We start from the raw sequence: 21,504 nt of genomic DNA, 5'->3' as shown, positions 1-21,504 counted from the left end.
TTCTAGTAGCTTTTTTCAACAGGTAATTAGCTAAGTCTATGTTTATTTTCCCATATGAACTTTATTATCAAGTTATTTACCCCAATTTGTGGATATTTTTGTAGGGTTGTATAAAATTCATAGACTGGCCTAGGGACCAAAGTCCTTTAAGATGTTGAGTCAGCTACCCAGAGAAGGAAAATGTCTTTTTATCTGTTCAAGGTTGTGGGATTGATTTTATCATATGTATTTGCTTTTTACTTTATTAAATTTATTCCTAAATATTTTGTCTTTTTGTTTTTGTTATGAATACAGTTTCCTTTTCTATTTTCCCTGAGTTTTGTGTATATTGACTATTGATTTCTGAATGCTAATTTTATATCCTCCAAAATTACTTATAGAATTGTTTTCAATTTTTGAATTTTATTTATGATTAATTTTCTAAGGTTTTCCAGGTTTACTGTCATAATAATTTAAGTTCTTTTCTAGTTCTTAGGCTGCTTTTCTCCTTTTGTTTTTGGTCCAATTAAATTGACTACTATCTCCCATACAAATTTAAATGTCAGTGAAGAGAGTGGTCAAATTTCCTTATTCCTGACATCTTAATGGAAACGCCTTGTGTGATTCTCAATTAAGATACTGAATTTATAAATAAAGAATTGATTCAAAATTTAAAATAAGAATTTATTATCACATTAAGAAAGCATCAATTGGATACCAATTCATATGTTCCTTAAGGCTTTTTAAAATAAATCAGGAATGGATACTAAATTTTGTCAAAGACTTTTTTTTTTTTTTTTTTAATTCTGGAGAAAATCCTAATAGGTCTCTTTGTCTCTCTGATTTCAGAAGTCTAATGCTTGACTAATCCCTTTTCCTTATTATTTGGTCTTTTCCCCTACAGGTAATGGGAATATTTTCCTTTGGTTTAGAGCCTAAGGTTAGCATATATCTTGGAAATGCTGGGTTTGTGTCAAATTTCCCGGGTTGCTGCCAAACTGTCATCTTAACAGCTGTTTGTCATTTCATTATGTAAATTCAGGTCTTCTTTCATTTTTTAGTTTCTTGGATGATAGTTTTAAATATTAATTCTGTTCTATTGTTTTGATTTCCTTCCTTAGGGACTCAAACTACAGTTGATCTTTGAACAACTTGAGTTATCGGGACGCCAACCCCTGTACAGTTGAAAATTTGTGTATAAATTTACAGCTGACCTGCTGTATCTGAAGTTCCACATTCCCAGATCCAACCACTCATGAAATGTGGTATACTGTAGTACATATGTTTTTTTAAAAATCTGTATATAAGTGAATTTGTAATCTGCATATAACTTGGATGTACTTCAAATCCATGTTGTTCAAGGGCCAGCTGTACATGAGTGATTTTTGTCTTCCACTTCACTTACTTTCTCTTTGGTTCTTTTTACTTCATCCCACTTTCATTTCCTTGGTTATTTTCTCACTTTTGCTCAAAATTCCTTAATAAATTTAATTTGAATATATCCTCCTTTGAGAGAATTATAATTTAGTTTTTCTTTTTAAATTTCTTTCCTGAGTTCAATCAGTAATTTGATTCTTACTGTTGTGTTGTCCATTTGTACTTTGGTTTTGTCTTTCTCAATTAAGATTTTTTTCCCCTTATCTCTAAATTTTTTTTTTAAATGACAATATTTAGGAGAAGGCAATGGGAACCCACTCCAGTACTCTTGCCTGGAATATTCCATGGATGGAGGTGCCTGGTTGAGATTGTTGAGTATTTGCCTTTTGCTTCATATTACTTGTTTTTTCTTCTTTCTTTCCTTCCTTCCTTCCCCTTACTCCTCCTCTTCTTTTTCTTTTTTTGTGGGAAGAATAGTGTTCATAAGGTGAACTTCTAAACAGGTATGAAACTGTTTAAACTTTTAAACAGCTTTGTAGGTATGAAAATTGCATTTACTCTTCATTTAAAGCCTAGGGTTGTGGATTTGAGGTAGTTTATAAGATTTCTAGTTTAAGAGCACCCTCTTCTGTCATTATAGCAAAGTAGAGTTTCTTTAATGGGTGATATTTATCTTTATTGATGTCCATTCTGTCCTATAAACTGGAGAGTCATTACTTTTTAGTATAATGAGCACATCATAGGCTCACTCAATATTCTTCTTGCAGTCTACTTAGAAAACATTCAATAATTCCTTTGTGGTTAACAGTCTGAGTTTTGATGAGACCATATGCTCACCTGGGCTTCCCTGGTGGTTCAGATGGTAAAGAGTCTGCCTGCAGCGCAGGAGACCTGGGTTTGATCCTCGGGTTGGGAAGATGCCCTGGAGAAGGAAATGGCAACCCACTCTAGTATTCTTGTCTGGAAAATCCCATGGATGGAGGGGCCTGGCAGGCTACAGTCCATGGGGTCCCAATGGGTCATGACTGAGCGATTTGACTATATATGCTCACCTCAATAACTTAAGAACATATTTAAAAGTATTGATATTTTTTAATTGAAACTCCAGAACTTTGCATGTATATCCATTTGTTCATCCTTCATTCAGTATATTACACAAATAGCTCTTATAACATCAGGTATGAATTTGGTACTAGTCATGAAAAGATATACAACAAACTCTGGAAAATTCTTAAAGAGATGGGAACATCAGACCACCTGACCTGCCACTTGAGAAATCTGTGTGCAGGTCAGGAAGTAACAGTTAGAACTGGACATGGAACGACAGACTGGTTCCAAATAGGGAAAGGAGTAGGTCAAGGCTGTATATTGTCACCCTGCTTATTTAACTTCTATGCAGAGTACATCATGAGAAACGCTGGGGTGGATGAAGCACAAGCTAGAATCAAGATTGCCAGGAGAAGTATCAATAACCTCAGATATGCAGATGACACAACCCTTTGGCAGAAAGCGAAGAACAACTAAAGAGCCTCTTGATGAAAGTGAAAGAGAAGAGTGAAAAATCTGGCTTAAAGCTCAACATTCAGAAAACTAAGATCATGGCATCTGGTGCCATCACTTCATGGGAAATAGATGGGGAAACAGTGGAAACCGTGAGAGACTATTTCTTGGGGCTCGAAAATCACTGCAGATGGTGACTGCAGCCATGAAATTAAGACACCTGCTCCTTGGAAGAAGAGTTATGACCAACCTAGACAGCATATTAAAAAGCAGAGACATTACTTTGCCAATAAAGGTCTGTCTAGTCAAGGCTATGGTTGCTCTAGTAGTCATATATGGATGTGAGAGTTGGACTATAAAGAAAGCTGAGCACCAAAGAATTGATGCTTTTGAACTGTGGTGTTGGAGAAGACTCTTGAGAGTCCCTTGGACTGCAAGGAGATCCAACCAGTCCATCCTAAAGGAGATCAGTCCTGAATATTCATTGGAAGGACTGATGCTGAAGCTGAAACTCCAGTACTTTGGCCACCTGATTCGAAGAACTCACTCATTGGAAAAGACCCTGATGCTGGGAAAGATTGAAGGCAGGAGAAGGGGACAACAGAGAATGAGATGGTTGGATGGCATCACCGACTCAATGGACATGAGTTTGAGTAAACTCTGGGAGTTGGCGATGGACAGGCTTGGGATGCTGCAGTCCGTGGGGTCACAAAGAGTCAGACATGACTGAGTGACTGAACTGATCTGATGAAAAGGTACAAAAACCATGACATTTATTTTCTATTTTGGCTTCAAAATTTTTGCCCACACTCTCTAAAAGAATTTTTGAAAAATTTTGAATTTCCTTTAAGTCAAAGTTATTATTATTTTTTTAATCTTAACTTTAAGCAATTTCAAATTATACACTCTCCAGGCTAGTAAAAATAAAACTCTTAGACCACTTTTTCAAATGTTGTCATTGAAATGTAAATATCACTGGATATACATTGGTGGTGGTTTAGTCTCTAAGTTGTGTCTGACTCTTGGCGACCTCATGGACTGTAGCCTGAAAGGCTCTTCTGTCTATGGGGATTCTCTAGGCAAGAATACTGGAGTGGGTTGCCATTTCCTTCTCCAGGGGATCTTCCCGACCCAGGAATTGAATCCAGGTGGCCTGAATTGCAGGCCATTTCCTTACCAACTTAGCTATGAGGGAAGCCCTGGATACACATTATCTTCCAACAAAATATACATGAAGAAGTTTGCCTTTAATGGTTAGAATTTTTAATAGCTCCTTTTCCTCATTGAACTAATATTTTGATTTTCCTTTCCAACTGATTTTTACTGTTCATATTGCAAACTTTTTTTATATCACAAAGCTTTGTTTTCAAACTTTTCTGCAACAAATATGTAATTTATTTTTTTAAAACTGTCTGTGATCATAACTACGATTTTATTCTTATATACAAAACTAATAAAAATTGGGAAAAGCAAATTTTGATGGTCATTAAAAAATGAAATTACATTGGAAATATATTTCTTAATAGGATGGATAGGTTTTAAATAGATAATGAAGTAAAACAAAGACTTGTAAAATAACATAGAGTCAATAGAGGAGCATAGAAGGAGCATTGAGTCATTTTACTTGGTTGGTATGGGAAAGGATATCCAAAGAAAATAGCTATTTATATTGGATCTTAAGTATTAAAAAGCATCCTTTGGGAAAATAAGGCAAAAAAAGAAAACTTGAGGCAGAGGTAACAGTGTGTGCAAAGCGTGGAGAAAGAGAAGATGCCCTGTTGAGGCAAAAGATCTTTTTGGACATGTTATATTTGTGATGCCTATTAGATATCCAGATGAAGTCTGATGTCTTCTTGGCAGCTGAATTTAAGAATGTGGAATTTGGTAGGATAGGTTTGAACTGCTAATACACTATTCAAAGTCGATAAATTAACCCAAGCTTAGATGAGATCATATGGTAAGTGAAAGCAGGCAGAAAAGAGAAGGCTTTCAAGCCCTGAGTATTGGAGCACTCCAGTATTACAAGAAGGAGAAGGAACTAGTAGAGCAAAGTGAGAGTGATGGCCAGTGATATCTCAGAAAGCAGATGAAGAAAAACTGTGATTCACTCTCACATGCTGACACGGAGAGAAGATGAGAAAAGAGAAATTATCATCTTTATTGTCTTTTAAAATTCCAGGTTAAAATGCGTTTCTCACCTAAGGGCTTCCTAGAAATGGTATTCAAAATTTCCAAAAAGGTGTTTATTTTCTTTTGTCATCCTTTTTTTTTCTTTTGGGTATCTAGAAACTGCTGCTTTCTGTATTTTGTTACTAGGTCGTTGGCTTCATAGGGATTTTTGTCTTTTGTAACTTTTAGAATGTATCATTTTAATTTAGCAATATAACCTTTTAAAAATGTGCTTATACTATAATTTTGTGGGGTTTTGATATTAAAGTTACCACTGTGTATTTTTGTACTCATTTGTCAAATCGTTTTTTTCCTGCCTTTTTTCAGTTCATCTTCTAAATATATTTTTGTTTAAAATTAAATATATGTGAAATAAAAATATAACATATAATGTTTATACAATAAAAATATATATGAAATAAATATGTATATAGTAAACTTATGTATATGTATGTAATTGTATAAGTACTTTAAATTTAATGCTGTTTCCTATTTCTCTTTCTTAGCCTGGCTAACTTGATTTTCTTTTCTTTCTTGTAACTTCTTTCCTGCCCTCCATATTAACTTGGAATTTATATTACATAGCTCACTCTTTTTTCTAATAAACATGCTAGTATATTGAAATAATATAATAATCAAGCCTCCTCAGGTGAAGAATCTTTTGGCTCATGGTTTGCTTCCTAAGTCATTGAACATGCCAAGCTATTAGTGTTTCTCAAGTAATGGGAAACCATGATTCACCTTGTAGCTTCTACTCTTGTGAATAATTACAAGCTCCTAGCAATATGAATGACCTTATAAAGTCTCTTTCCTCTGGGATTGTAGACTAAGCCTGAAGGTCTTTTCTCACAGATTCTAAGAGGAAGTTCAAAGGCTTTTCTGACAAGTTTCCTTCAGGAAACCATGAAATTCTTGTATCCACAGTGGCCTGAATGAGAGATGGGCTTTGGACTTCTGTCCTTATTTGTTTGGATAAGAATGACAATGAATTCCCACTCTTGGGAATGAGAGAATAGGGCTTGATATAAAGCCAACACCTTTCCAAAGTACCCTAGAGTTACTCTAAAACTGTATTCTAAAGCTGTCTTCATTTAACCTTATATCCAAAAATGAATATCTGTATGTGACAAATGAACTGGATGCTAAATTTAACTGGAAATGAATCGACACTAAGTGCCATTAGAAATAATTTACTTTGTTATTTGGCATTACAGAAAGACACATTATGCTTAAAATAAGGAAATGTACAAGAACAAGTCAAAGGACGGGTATTGCAATATAACTGTGAAACAAAATGTTTAAGAACAAAACAACCAGTAATAGGATTAATGGGGTTAATTAAATGATGACAAGCCCATATATTGAATACTATACACTACACAGTATAAAATAGTGGCATAGTAATAATAATGGGGAGCATTCCTATAACGTCTTATGTGTCAGGCTTTTTGCAGAATGTCTTACGTATATTAACCCCTTTAAATCTCTTAACGGCTCTAGGAGGCTCTATGAGTGCACTTATTTTCTCCATTTTAACAAAGAAGAGCTGAAACACAGTCAGATTAGCAGATTCACCCAATAATACACAACCAGTAAGTGGTAGATCTAGAGCTATGCTGACGGATGCGGAAGAACAGCATGGCCTTTCATGAAGAAACATAAAGAAAACACACATACACAGTACATCGTGTATTGTAAAGTGTAATTCACATTTCTGTAAGAAATAAATGTGTGCTTGTGTGTGTGTGTGTGTGAAAAGAAAGCCATGTGGATATAACCCATACTACTCAAGAGGAGAATTTAGGTATTGGGATTTCTACTTTTGCTTCATACACTATTCTATGCTTTTAAAAAACTTTATTACAATACACATGTCTCTTCTGCAGTTCACCATTTAAAGAAATAAAAATTTGAATGAAAAGGCTACCATATTATACTACGAGAAAAATGTTTAAAAGTCATATTTTTCACCCCTATGGAGCAGAGAGCCCTCGGACCAGTTGTTTATATTGATGGTAATTACAGTTAGCTAGCTATTTGAAAAGTATTATTTATTATGCAAAGTAACATAGTAAAATATTTCATTGGCTTTCCAGTCAGTGAATTCCTTTATATTGCATTGACCAAAAACTCCATGCGGGTTTTTTCCGTAAGATCTTGTGAAAAATCCGAACAAAGTTTTGGGCCAACTCAATACATTTTGCTGCCTTAATTTCTTTCTTTAGTCTAGCTCTCTCTCAATTCTCTTGTCATATCTTTTCCCCCCACATCAGAGTTTCCTCACTTGAGAGAAACAAGTTTCAAACATCACCATCTGGATTTCAAATTTTAAAGTTTATTTAAGCACCCGAGGATGTTGCCAAGAACGCAAAACTCTTTGCTTGCTCAGCTGAGACTAACTACAGTTGGGAGCTTTTGTCTAACCATCAGGGTTAGAAAAGAGAAAAACTGGAACCTCCTTATTGTAAACAGTTGATACTAAACATTACCCACTCAGCTGATGTTCAATAAATATTTATGCCATCTTTCTCAGTTTCTTCCACAAGATTTTTAGAAATTAGTAATATGTATCCTGTATTTCCATGAAGTCATAGTTTGTAGAAAGCTAATTTCCATGGAAACTGATACAGGGAAAAGTATAATTTTGCTAAGATGTTGTGAGTTAAATTATGTAGTGAATTTGAGAGCCAAAAGCTTTGAGAAACACATTAATATTTCTGTTTCAACAATGTTAAAATAGTGTAGTATTTCATCATAAAAATTTTTGTTGTTCTCCTTGGTAGATGTGTTTGCTGTCTTTTAAAGTGATAAATGAATTTTTCTAAAATATGAGTGTTGACTCAGAAGGATAGAAGAGTTTAAACAACTATTAATGAGTTTTTCCAGATATTAATACTTTTGTGTGCTATGTTATGACTTGAGTGTCAACTTGAAACCATTTCTCTAATAAGCAAAGTAATATATACACGGGTCTGTTAGAATAAAAAATCATAAACACAAATATAATGGAATATGCATCATTTCCTTTAGAATTTATGAAACTGTTTTCAATGATATTCCCTAAAGGGTGAGAGACAAAAGTTTAAGCCATCTTTGATAGGCAATATAAATAATTCCCAGAAGAAATCACAAGAACTCTTTCTGAATATTTTTGCTTTAACTATGTAAATATATTCCTTATCTGTACCTTAACTTTATCTACTCATAAACATCCATTGAATAAACCAGAAAAAGGTTTTACTTATGAATTAATTTTATTCCTGTCTTGTTAGAAAAGAAAAATATAGAACATGAAATAAAAAGGGAGATAGGAAATACAGACATTAAGTTTATCTGAAATAAGATGATATCTATATGAAATCTTTTTATAATCTGATACAAAAATTAAAAACAAGAAATAATGAATATTATTAAAACTATATATCCCATACAATATAAAATGAATGCTGAGAGATATAAAATCATGTGACATCATTGATATTTTCCTAAATATCAAATATTCCTTTCTCACACTCAAATGGACAAATATTAATACTGCCATTATTCACTGTTTTTACCTTAATAACATGTTGATTATGTTCTCTTAGATCAGCCTCAAGAAAAACAAGATGAAATAAATGTTTAAAAAAATTTAAAAAGGCAATTATTCTTACCGACACAATGGACCGTTTTTCTCCACCATACAAGTCCCACCATTTCTGCAGTAACCTCTTGGACACTCTAAAAAGAAGTAACCCAAAACCCACAGTTAATTATAAATATTACCAGGAAGAAGGAAGACATATTACTATTAATCAAGACATTAAATCTAATCATGGAGAATAAATTGCTTCCTACTTGCTAAAAGCACAGGAATTTGTTTAGGCTACTTTCCTGTACACCCAAATTTGTTCAGTGCTCCCCACTGCTCTGGATGTGTTCATTCCTTATACATGCCCAGTGCTTGGTCCTAAGACTTTCTTTCCCCATAGATTAGGTACAATCTACTTATTTAGAAGGTCTGTATGACATCTTTGTGATTATACTGAAACGTTTTCTTTACTGAAACATTTCTTCAGTTTCACACACCAGTCACTATATCATGGCAGATAAATGCTTCACATAGGTGACTGTCATTCTGATAAAATGTCACTTGTACGCAGAATTTTGTCCTACCCTCCATGTTTGTGACAGACGTCAACACAGCTCAAATGGATCCTCACCGCCCTGAACCTGCTTATTTTGCTGTTTGTATCATTCCTGAGTTCTAGGTTAGCATGAACATTTATTTTCAAAGATGGTTTGTTTATAAGTTAAAAAGAAGCTAAATAGTTTCATGCAGTCATGCCTGTAGAAGTGGCTAGTGTTGCTCTCCCCAGTACACTACAATGTGGAAGACAAGTAGCTAGTGGGAGGCTGCTGTATAGCAGAGCTTTAGCTGGGTGTGCTCTGTGATAACCTAGAGGGTGGGATAGGGGCTGGGGGTGGAAGACTCAAGAGGGAGGGGATACATGTATGCATAACAGCTGATTCAGATTGCTGTCCAGCAGAAACTAACACGACAGTGTAAAGCAATTATACTCCAATAAAAAAGAAGTGATTAGTGATTTCAGCTCTTTCCTTTACAGTGTCTCCTTGTATTGTCACTACACGATCCCGATCCATTGAAACTTGCCAATTTCCCTACTCACGTAACCCCCTCTCTACTCTTTTTGGCTCCTTCATACCTCCTTTCTTATAGGAGACAATTCTTCTCTGATTAGGCTATCATAACTCCAGTAGTTGAGAAGACTACACTGCTTTTAATGTGTAATCCACACATCTATTTTGAGCCCGTATTCTGTGTCTGGCACTTGGCTAGGCATTGGATATGGAATGATAAATAATATAGGAAGCTTCATAGCTGTTAAGGCTGAGGGTACTGGAGCCAGACCACCTGAGTTGAAATCTCAGCTCAGTCTATTAGCTGTGTGATTCAGAGCAAGGTAGTTAGTCTCTCTGTGCCTCAGGTTTCTCTCTGTTAAACAGGGTTAATAATAGTACCTATCTCGTAGGGCTGTTGAGAATGTTAATAGAACATCAGGATCATAATATGTGTTTGAGAAATGTTGATCTAAAAATGATATAGGCACAGCCTCTGCTCTCATTGACCTTCCAGCTTCATAGAGGATGTAAAAAGTTACTAGGGAATTAAAATATGGCATTAAAAGTAATCTACTTTGTAATAAATGTAACAAGGGTAATGGGGACACCAAGGAGAGAACCTAAGTAAAATTTGACCAATAAGGAAAAGCTCCAGAAGAGCTTTATTTGGATAGGGGTGTGTGTGTGTGTGTGTGTGTGTGTGTGTGTGTGTGTGTGTGTGTGTGTGTGTGTGTGTGTGTGTGTGTGTGTGTGTGTGTGTCTGTGTCTGTGTCTGTGTCTGTTTGTGTGTCTATGTGTGTGTGTTAAGGTAAACATAAAGACACAAAGGTATGAGAAAAGATTGTGATGTATTTGAGAAACTGAGGGATGTTCCACCAGACTGGGTTGTTGATAATACAAATTATGAGAGAAGGTCATAGACACACAGGGACCAGATCATCTGGGCTCAGTGAGTTTAAACTTTATCCTAGGAAGCTACGCTCTTAAGAAGGGAAGTGGTATGGCTTATGCTTTAGAAAGATAATTCTGGCTACAGAGTTTACAGTCAACAGAAGGGCAAAGGCAAAAAATCTGGGTGTATGTCACCACCCAGGAATGCCTGAATGAAAGAGATGGAATGGGAACATTCAGAGTTCTGGGAATTTATGAGATATTTAAATATTGGGACTGAAACATTTTGGGAAAGTCAAGGATGATATTTAGATTTCTGACTGGGCTACTTATTAATTAATGCCTTGATTCCTTGAGTTGTGGAATTTATGGGGAAGGAAGATTTTAAAGGGAACAATGATGCTGTATTTTAGGTGCCTAAGGGACATCCAAATGGAAGTATTCAGTGGGCAGATTTTTAGGTCTGAAGAAAGGTGAAATATTAACACAGATAGAGAAATCATTTACTTGGGCAGAGGAAGGTTGATTTTCATGAGGCATAGCAGAAAAGTAAAGAGGAGAAATAGAGACATTATGTAGGTATTATCCATTGAAGGAAACCATGAGTCTAAAGAGTCAGATTGTCAAGTCAGTCACTGAAAGTTCAGAAGGGGCTGGTAGAGGCATCAGAAAAGAGGAAAACAGGGAAGAAGAAAGGCTTCATTCTGGGAACAAACTTGAAATATACCATGTGTTTTGTATATATTTCATTTCAAAACTTTGCAGTGTTTTGCTTTTCTAGGGGTATATTTCCTGTCTTGCTTTCCCCAAATCCTCCTGTGTAACTTCAAGAGGAAAGTGCAGGGCTGGAAATGAGCATAAAGAGATGCCCCCCTCAGGCATTGACGGCACACTTGACTGAACAGAGCAGATGTGAAATTTCCTTCATAAATAAGAAATTAGCTAGTCTGACTAAAAATACTCTATGAATTTGATAGAGAATAAATAGATACATACCTTGTTAGATTAGCCATTTTATTATTTTTTTGTCTTAGGTACAATTTTAATCTTCCTCAAGTAAGAGCTGTGTTTTAATAATAAAAAAAATAGAATGTCTGACACTCCACAGTGTCAAAATATAATACACAGCCGCAGATTTTTTTTCTAGAGTTATTAAAATTTGCTTTGATGCTTGCTTTACATCAGAATGATTTTGTGGGAATCTAATTATATATTTTCTTACACAAGAGAGTGGAGCACAGCAGAAAGAACACAGGCATCGGCTGCAATAAAGAGTGAATCCCAGTGTCTGGGTGAACAAAGATTTCTAGATTATCTCTGTGAAAAAGTTTTTCTAAGTTTTGGCCTTAAAACCAAGTTCTTTATAAAGATAATGGGCAGAAACAGTACAAGCATTTTCATCTTTAATTTATGCAAAACAATTTACAGCAGAGAGCAGAGAATGAAATGGGGAAAGACATGGACACCAGATAGTAATGAAGATACAAAAAATATTTAGTAGATAAATGAATAGTTGGGAGCTAGAAATCCATAAGCTGTATGTTAGAATTAGCAACACAAATATCTCACTGCCTTGTACCCTCTTGAATTGTTTATCATAACCATGTGTCTGGAAGCCTATACAACTCACTATTAACTATGTGGAAATACCATTCTGGAAAGGATTCACATTCAGTCTCACTCTCACGTATGGCTTTAGATAAGCAGAAAACACATATAAGTTGGACAAGTGATGAGTATAAAAACAAAAGTAACTTTTAAGTTTAAATCTAAATAATCTGCATTAGGCACACACACAAATATATATTTATATAAAATATTTTTACACATATATATTTATAAAATATGCTTATATATCTTTATACAATATTTGGGCTTCCCTGGTGGCTCAGCTGGTAGAGAATCCACCTGTCATGTGGGAGACCTGGGTTTGATCCCTAGGTTGGGAAGATTCCTTGGCGACCCACTCCAGTATTCTGGCCTGGAGAATTCCATGGACTGTATAGCCCATGGGGTCACAAAGAGTGAGACATGACCGACTTTCAATTTCACTTTTCACTCTATATAATATTTATATATAATATAATCATATATATTTATATTTATATTTCATATATATATATTTTCCCCTTCTCAGTTGCATGGAAACTATTATCCACTACTAGAGTAGTGATGACTGTTCTATGGTGGACTATAAGGAAGACTGACAATCATGTGAGTCTTGGTTTTCCCTCTGTGATACATGACTTATTTAATGATTTACGTATTGTTGTTGGGTTGGGTATAAAGTTCTTCATGTTTAAAATGAAGATGATCTTCTTTTATAGGACTTCTGGGAAGATAAATTTGGAATGACTGATATCTGAAGTTCCAATACTTGGGCCAACTGATGCAAAGAACTGACTCATTGGAAAGGACCCTGATGCTGGGAAAGATTGAGGGCAGGAGGAGAACAGGACGACAGAGGATGAGATGGTTGGATGCCATCACTGACTCAATGGACATGAGTTCAAGTGAACTCCAGGAGTTGGTGATGGACAGAGAAGCCTGGTGTATTGTAGTCCATGGGATCACAAAGAGTTGGACACGAGTGAGCGACTGAACTGGACATTTTTATAGCAGTGAGTGGTATGAATAAAGTATTAAATGATTGTTCTCATCCATTTCTCTATATGTGGTGTTCTCTTTTTTAAAATGATACAATTTATTTATTTATTTGGCTCTCCTGGGTATTAGTTGCCACACGCAGGATCTTCAATCTTCGTTGCGGCATGCCAGATCCTTAATTGGGGCATGTGGGATCTAGTTCCCCAACCAGGAATCAAACCTGAGTCCTCTGCTTTGGGAGCATGGAGTCTTGGCCACTGGACCACAAGGGAAGTCCTATTAGGGGGTTCTTTGAGTTTACCATGGAACTTAATTTATATTACCACTGTTCTCTCCAAATTCTCTTATTTTCCTTCTATCATCATGACCACCATCTCACTACCATTTACAGAAGACCTGCTCTATCAGAGACATACAGCAAGAGTCCCAAGAATTTTACTGATGTTACTTCATTTATTCCTCATAGCATTAAGTGGTATATCCCTATATTCCATATTTATCTTCTTCTTCTTCTTTTTTTTTTTTTTAGCAGAGGAAGAAACTGGTTAATAGTATAATTTGCTTAAGTTAACAGCAAGGGAACACCAAGATGTTTAAATTTTGGTCCTCTAGTTCTAAACCCTGTTAGTCTAAAAATGTCAAATAATTTGCTATTCAGTTCAGAATTTCTATTACCTGTTGTGTTTCTTGATATTATGTGGTATTTAGGCACTGCCATGGGTTAAACATACATATATACAGTACACTGTATATAGTTTCAGAAGCTCTATAGATTATAAGAGTTCACCAGAAAATTGTGCAGCAAACTAAATTCCTAGTGGGCAGAGACTTTTCTTTGTCTTGAAATCCCAGCTCAGGGACAGCAGGGGGGATAAACTGCATTTCAGAAACTTGAAAAAGCTTCACAAGTACTTGTATGAGACGTTTTTGTGATATCTTTTGGTTTGGTTTTTAGAAGCTCTGAAACTTTATTAAGCTATATTATTATTGTTGTTCAAATATTAAATTAATACTATCTCATCTGATAACTGTACATTTTGTGTGCCTTTCCCTAATTCTCCTTTAAATAATGATGATCACAATTACAGTATCACTTTAACATAATCTTTATTAACTCTACTACTGCAAATGACTGAAAAAAGACTTCCAATGTAAATTAACTGAGACATATTCTGTTTAATAATTTTCTGTTGCCTAACAAGCAAAACTTGAAAATAATATTCCTTTTTAGGGTAACTTGAGAACAAATAGGACTCATTGAAATATACTTAACCTGCAACACTCCTGCAGTGCCTGAGCTTGATGTTTTGGTTAATGACTTAAACCTTGAGGTGAGGGGAGACCAGCTGCTCACCATCTGTTGTGTGACCACTGGGAGAATTATTGGATGCTGTAAGATTGGGCTCATAAAAGTCTGCAAAACGCTGACCTTAAGATAATATGATGTTTGAAAAGAGGAAGGTATAATATGCATAGACACATTTTAGCATTGATGAGGTATAAAGGCATTCTTAAAAACAGAAACATAACTTTATCATATTTGATTGACAAACTAAAAGGCATAAAAATATAAATAAAGGAATAGATAATATGGATCTTTTTTTATGAAAACTGTTTCACTAGTTCTGTATTTCATTCTTACCCAACAGCTGTGGCAATATGACCTATTCTTTGTAAATGAACGAAGTGAATTGTTGAGTGACTGAAATGACAGGCCACAAAAATGTGTACTATAATATTATCTACAGATCGTCCATCATACAGTATGAATGACAGGTCTTCTGTTTTTCTGACCACATTTTAAAAGACAGAATATGTCAAAGTAGACAGTGAACTGCAACATGTTGCAACATACTTGTTCTCAGATAGGACTATCTTGAAAAAAATCCCAGTTTTATATAGATAAATATGAGTACTGGACATAAGTGCTGTATCTTCATAAGTTCAAAGGAAGTTGCTCAGTCGTGTCTGACTCTTTGTGACCCCATAGACTGTAGCCTACCAGCTCCTCTGTCTGTGGGATTTTCCAGGCAATAGTACTGGAGTGGATTGCCATTTCCTTCTCCAAAGAATGCACTTATTTCATTAATACCATTCTTAGAGTAAGATCTCTCTTCAAAGTAAGAACACGTCCTTTTGGATATCTGATCTGATGTATAAGCATGCCTAATAGAGACATAAAGTCAAAGAGCATTCATCTTTGCATATTTTATGGGATCAGATTTGCCCACTTCTTGATTTCCCTTTGTGCTCCTAAAATTCAGTGCTGTGCAAGAACTCATTTTTAGCAGCATAAAAAATATTTTTGAACTATGATTTGATTTTAAATATCTTGCCTTTGTTGCTTATCTCATAATGTTTTTCTATCTTGAAAGATACAAAGAATATATTCTGTCATAGTTTTAATATGAAATATCCCTAGTTTATTTATAAAATGTGATTGAATATTATCTTTTATCACCAGTTCATATTATCTTTTATTTGTGACATTTACATTGCCTCTATCTTTTATTTTACATATCCCTGCATGAAATAAAAATTCAATTACTCAGGAGAGATGTTAACAATGTGCTACAACAAATTAGAGGCTATTAAAGCAGTTTTGATGAAAGTATAATCACAAAAACATATTATCAGCTCTTATAAATATTCTGGGGTCAGAAGAAAGAAAAATCTTTAACAGCTAGTCTAAAGTTTCATAAATTGACTTTTAAGCATGACTAGATCATGCAAATAGGGAGTTCTTAGGAAGAGGTGAGCAAAATGCACAATTAAAAATATTAATAACATATTAGATTATGTAGGTGTTATATAAGATTAGATTATGTAGGGTTATTATAGAAAGTAGCAATTTGCTAAGAGGAGATTATTAAATGCCAATAATGTAAGTTATATTAAATTAAAATTGTTTGATTTTTATTTTGTGAACATTTTAAAATAGAGTATGCATGAGTTCATTGTATTATATATTGTAAATTTCTATAAATGTAGCAAAATAACATTAACATTCCTCCTGCCACTAAGCCAATAACAGAAATGTAATTATTCTGTTTGCTGTTATTTAGAATTTCAAGTTTCAATATTTTTATTGTGCACAGGTGAAGTTACTGACTCATATTGCAAAGAATATTTCAATGGGTAGTTACCTAAGCAGCTGGATTCATCAGGTTGGAAATCCATGCAGTCAGCAAAACCATCACAGCGCTTGTGCACTGGGATACAGCTGTTAGAAGAGGAGCAGGTCAAATCTCCATGAGAACAGCTCTTGTCGGCTGAAGAAAACAACAATAATAATCACTTAAAAAATGTATTTCTTCTAATAATATAAGCCAATTTGCTTTATCCTTCATTTCTCAAGCCTTATTATTTAAAAATTTTTAAGAATCTATTCTGTATTGGAGTCCAGTCGATTATGGTAGTAACAGGTGAACAGCACAGACTCAGCCGTCTGTATTCCTGTATCCATTCTCCCTCACACTCCCCTCACCTCTGGGCTGCCGCATAATACTGATCAGAGTTCCTTGTTCTAGCCTTATTTTTATTTTATTCTTTAAATTTATTTATTTTAATTGGAAGTTAATTACTCTACAATATTGTATTGGTTTTGCCATACATCAACATGAATCCACCTCGGGTGTACACATGTTCCCAATCCTGAACCCCCTCCCACCTCCCTCCCCGTACCATCCCTCTGGGTCGTCCCAGTGCACCAGCCCCAAGCATCCTGGGTCCTGCATCGAAACTGAACTGGCAATTCTTTTCTTATATGATATTATAAATGTTTCAATGCTATTCTCCCAAATCATCCCCCCCTCTCTTTCCCACAGAGTCCAAAAGACTGTTCTATACATCTGTGTCTCTTTTGCTGTCTTGCATACAGGGTTATCGTTACCATCTTTCTAAATTCCATATATATGCGTTAGTATACTGTATTGGTGTTTTTCTTTCTGGCTTACTTCACTCTGTATAATCAGCTCCAGTTTCATCCACCTCATTAGAACTGATTCAAATGTATTCTTTTTAATGGCTGGGTAATACTCCATTGTGTATATGTAACCACAGCTTTCTTATCCATTTGTCTGCTGATGGACATCTAGGTTGCTTCCATGTCCTGCCTATTATAAACAGTGCTGCGATGAACATTGGGGTACACGTGTCTCTTTCAATTCTGGTTTCCTCGATGTGTATGCCCAGCAGTGGTATTGCTGGGTCATAAGGCAGTTCTATTTCTAGTTTTTTAAGGAATCTCCACACTGTTCTCTATAGAGTTCTTAATGAAGAAAACATCAATTTACTAAAATGTCCTCAAAAAACTGTCAATAGCATCATTGTCCAGCTGTGTGCATCATGTAGTATTATTCACGTATGTATGTATAAAATGCTTTGTGTATGTTTTATGGTCTGAACTGATTTTAGACTAGTCAGTTTTAATATCAAGGCAGATCTCTGTTTGTTCTTCTGTTGCTCCCCTAACATCTCTATATTATGTGCTATTGAATTAGCAGAGACTGCCACTTGTTTGAATGCTCATCCATTTCCACCTGGGTCATAAGCCATGGGTAGTCACTGGATATCTGTTAGATCCAGGTGATGGTGAAGGTCACTGCTGCCCACGGCACTATGACTACATGCCTTGATAGCACTGTCAATGTATGATGTAGGTAATTCACTACTTCCAGAGTCTGCTGCTGGCTTGATTTCAAGGGGCAAACATAAATCTTGTGCATAAGACTTTGGCTAATTCAGAAAACTGCCTTTATGGATGCCCATTAAGACTACTGACAGCTCAATGGCAATCTAGTCCTGAAAAGTACTTGACCTTCCTCAGATGCTACTCTTAGTCCTATAACTGTATTCTTGTATCCCTTATACGAATATTTTAACCCAAAGCTGCTGCCAAAAATTTGTAAAAGACTGATCTGTGAAGTACTACTACTAGAATAAAGACAATTAAGCTCAAAATTTTCAAGCTAAATTGATAGTTTTAGAATACTCAGGAGTAAACTTCCCCATATATTGGTCTTGCACAGATTTTGTCAGTTAGGTCACAATTTTTCTTTTTTAAGTATATTTATAGGTTGGAAGGAGTTGTTTATTTGAATCATAGATTATTGATCAAAGGTTATTGACAAGTTTGATTTGAGAACTTCCTATCACCATTTAATGTCAAGTAGGATATAAAAATGTTTTTAAGAGTATATATTTTCATTGACTAAAACTGCTAGATCTGAAAAATTCAAGTGATACTCTTCATTGAGTGATTCTTCCTGCTAGAACATTAATTCACACCAATAAATAATATTGAGCTGCCTTACTGTAAGTAAGACATTATACTTTGCACTTCCACTGGTAAGTGCAGGAAAGAGATTTTGAAAACAGTAATCAAAACATATGGAGCAACAAAATGAAGATAACAATATAAGAATGATTAATGTTTCAAAGTAAATATGAGAAATGTCATAAGGCCAGACTTAGCTAGAAAAGCATTGGTATAGGTAAGTATGACAGAAACAAAAGATTCCTTTAGTATAGGGAAGTCTGTAGAGGGGGAAAGTAGGAATAGAGTCTTGAGATATTCTCTATATTTTAATTTACATTTTAATGCTTTCAGATAAAATCCATTTAGCAGAGTGGAAATCAAATCTACAGATTGGGAATCAATACTTTTGATATTGGAACAGTAAGTAAAGCAGTTTGCCTAGGCTAGAGAATTTCTGTGAAGAGGTATGAGAGACAAATCTAAAACCAAAGGCTGGAACCAGACTGTAGAAATGGCTAAAGTGCTAGGAGAAAAAGCTAGGGGAAAAGCTCTTTAAGCTTTTCCAAAGGGTAAAATAGTTTTAGGATATACATTGACAAGATAAATAATATTCCAAACCAAGCAAACTAAGAAACAGAATAATTTTCCAACTCTTATAAGATGAAGAGATGTTTGTAAAAACAATAAAGGATTGTGTCTCTAGAGCCCACAAGCCACATTACGGAAGCACACATGCCTACAGCCTGTGCTCCACAACAAGAGAAGCCACCACAATGAGAGGTCAGATCATGGCAACTGGGGAGTAGACCCACTAGCAAGAAGACCCAGAGCAAACCAAAATAAGTTTAAAAATATGGATGCATGGCTAAAAACTTGCATCAATATGCCCATCTATATATGTATACGACAAAGGTCCCCATGGTCAAAGCTATGGTTTTGCCGGTAGTCATGTACGGAGGCGAGAGTTGGACCACAAAGAAGACTGAGAGCTGATGAATTGATGCTTTCAAACTGTGGTGCTGGAGAAGATACTTGAGAAACCCTTGGACTGCAAGGAGATCAAAGAGTCAATTCTAAAGGAAATCAACCCTGAAGATTCATTGGAAGGACTGATGCTGAAGCTCCAATACTTTGGCCACCTAATGCGAAGAGTGGACTCATTGGAAAAGACCCTGATGCTGGGAAAGATTGAGGGCGGGAGGAGAAGTGGGGGACAGATGATGAGATGGTTGGATGGCATCACTGACTCAATGGATGTGAGATTGAGCAAACTCCGCGAGATTGTGAAAGACAGAAAAACCTGGTGTGCTGCCATCCATGGGGTCTCAAAAAGACACAACTGAGCAACTGAACAACAACAATGTATGCATATGCATTTTATCCTTGTTTTGCATTGCCAGGAGCTGAGAGATCACACAAGAGGACAGTTTTAAGGTTTTAAACAATGTGTTGAAATGTGTACACAAAGATGATGGTACTTATCTACTTGTAGAGCATTATTTTGGACCCTTCTTATCTCAGAAACACTAACCCAATTAATATTGCTTAACCCAATTTTTAGTATGACTGATAGCTTAGTTTCAAATTTATTGTACAATGAAAAGTTCTAACTTTAAATGATATAAATGTTCAACCATAGCCCAAGTAGCATTGAAAGACAAAAATATATATAAGAAAATACATGGTTTCAATTTGTAGAAAATTCAACTCTAATCTTTTTATAGAAAATTTACAGTTTAGATAATTTAAAATTGGCCTTTCACTTAATGAAATTAGAAACTAAAATCTTAGTTTCTATGGTATGTTAAATGATATAATATTAAAGTTAATGAATACTTATTAAAATTGGGTTTTAAAAGTAGGTGGAAAACTTACTTTTACATATGTGATGAATACTTATTGACACCTACACAGCAAAGGACTGAAAGTAGGAAAACAAATGGAATCATTACTTTCTTTTTATCCATTATTAATATGCAGGTCAGGAAACAACAGTTAGAACTGGACGTGGAACAACAGACTGGTTTCAAATAGGAAAAGGAGTACGTCAAGGCTATATATTGTCACCCTGCTTATTTAACTTATATGCTGAGTACATCATGAGAAATGCTCGGCTGGAAGAAGCACAGCTGGAATCAAGATTGCCAGGAGAAATATCAATAACCTCAGATATGCAGATGACACCACCCTTATGGCAGAAAGTGAAGAAGAACTAAAAAGCCTCTTGATAAAAGTGAAAGAGGAGAGTGAAAAAGTTGGCTTAAAGCTCAACATTCAGAAAATGAAGATCATGGCATCTGGTCCCATCACTTCATGGGAAATAGATGAGAAAACAATGGAAACGGTGTTAGACTTTATTTTGGGGGCTCTAAAATCACTGCAGATGATGATTGCAGCCATGAAATTAAAAGACACTTACTCCTTGGAAGGAAAGTTATGACCAACCTAGATAGCATATTCAAAAGCAGAGACATTACTTTGCCAACAAAGGTCCGTCTAGTCAAGGCTATGGTTTTTCCAGTAGTCATGTATGGATGTGAGAGTTGGACTGTGAAGAAGGCTGAGTGCTGAAGAATTGATGCTTTGAACTGTGGTGTTGGAGAAGACTCGTGAGAGTCCCTTGGACTGCAAGGAGATCCAACCAGTCCATTATAAAGGAGATCAGTCCTGGGTGTTCTTTGGAAGGAATGATGCTAAAGCTGAAACTCCAGTACTTTGGCCACCTCACACGAAGAGTTGATTCATTGGAAAAGACTCTGATGCTGGGAGGGATTGGGGGCAGGAGAAGAAGGGGAAGACAGAGGATGAGACGGCTGGATGGCATCACAGACTCGATGGATGTGAGTTTGAGTGAACTGTGGGAGTTGGTGATAGACAGGGAGGCCTGGCGTGCTGCAATTCATGGGGCTGCAAAGAGTCGGACATGACTGAGCAACTGAACTGAACTGAACTGAATACACATACAACAAAACATTTTCTAAAATTAGTCCAAATAAGCTATAAATAAAATTTATAGGAGAATCAGGTTTCAAAATGTTTCCTTTGTAGTAGAGCCTGAAGTCAGGCAAGTTGATTCCTCCCGTTCCATTCTTCTTTCT

At 35.5% G+C, this 21,504-nt stretch overlaps 1 protein-coding gene across 3 annotated transcripts in view; it reads right to left on the bottom strand.

The window, feature by feature from the left end:
- The window catches only part of MALRD1 (MAM and LDL receptor class A domain containing 1), a 600,846-nt gene that overhangs the window by 96,975 nt on the left and 482,367 nt on the right, over window positions 1-21,504 (bottom strand). For all 3 annotated transcript variants that reach the window (XM_042230497.1, XM_060397269.1, XM_042230498.1), the window contains 2 exons: window positions 16,293-16,418; window positions 8,679-8,745 (listed from right to left, as the gene is read on the bottom strand). In XM_042230497.1, coding sequence (XP_042086431.1) covers window positions 8,679-8,745; window positions 16,293-16,418 — 193 coding nt within the window. The remainder of the gene's footprint in view (window positions 1-8,678; window positions 8,746-16,292; window positions 16,419-21,504) is intronic.

This window comes from Ovis aries, chromosome 13, assembly GCF_016772045.2.
Source record: "Ovis aries strain OAR_USU_Benz2616 breed Rambouillet chromosome 13, ARS-UI_Ramb_v3.0, whole genome shotgun sequence".
NCBI classification, from domain to species: domain Eukaryota; kingdom Metazoa; phylum Chordata; class Mammalia; order Artiodactyla; family Bovidae; genus Ovis; species Ovis aries.
The sequence above is the reverse complement of the archived record's forward strand: the minus strand, read 5'-3'. Positions and strand labels throughout refer to the sequence as shown.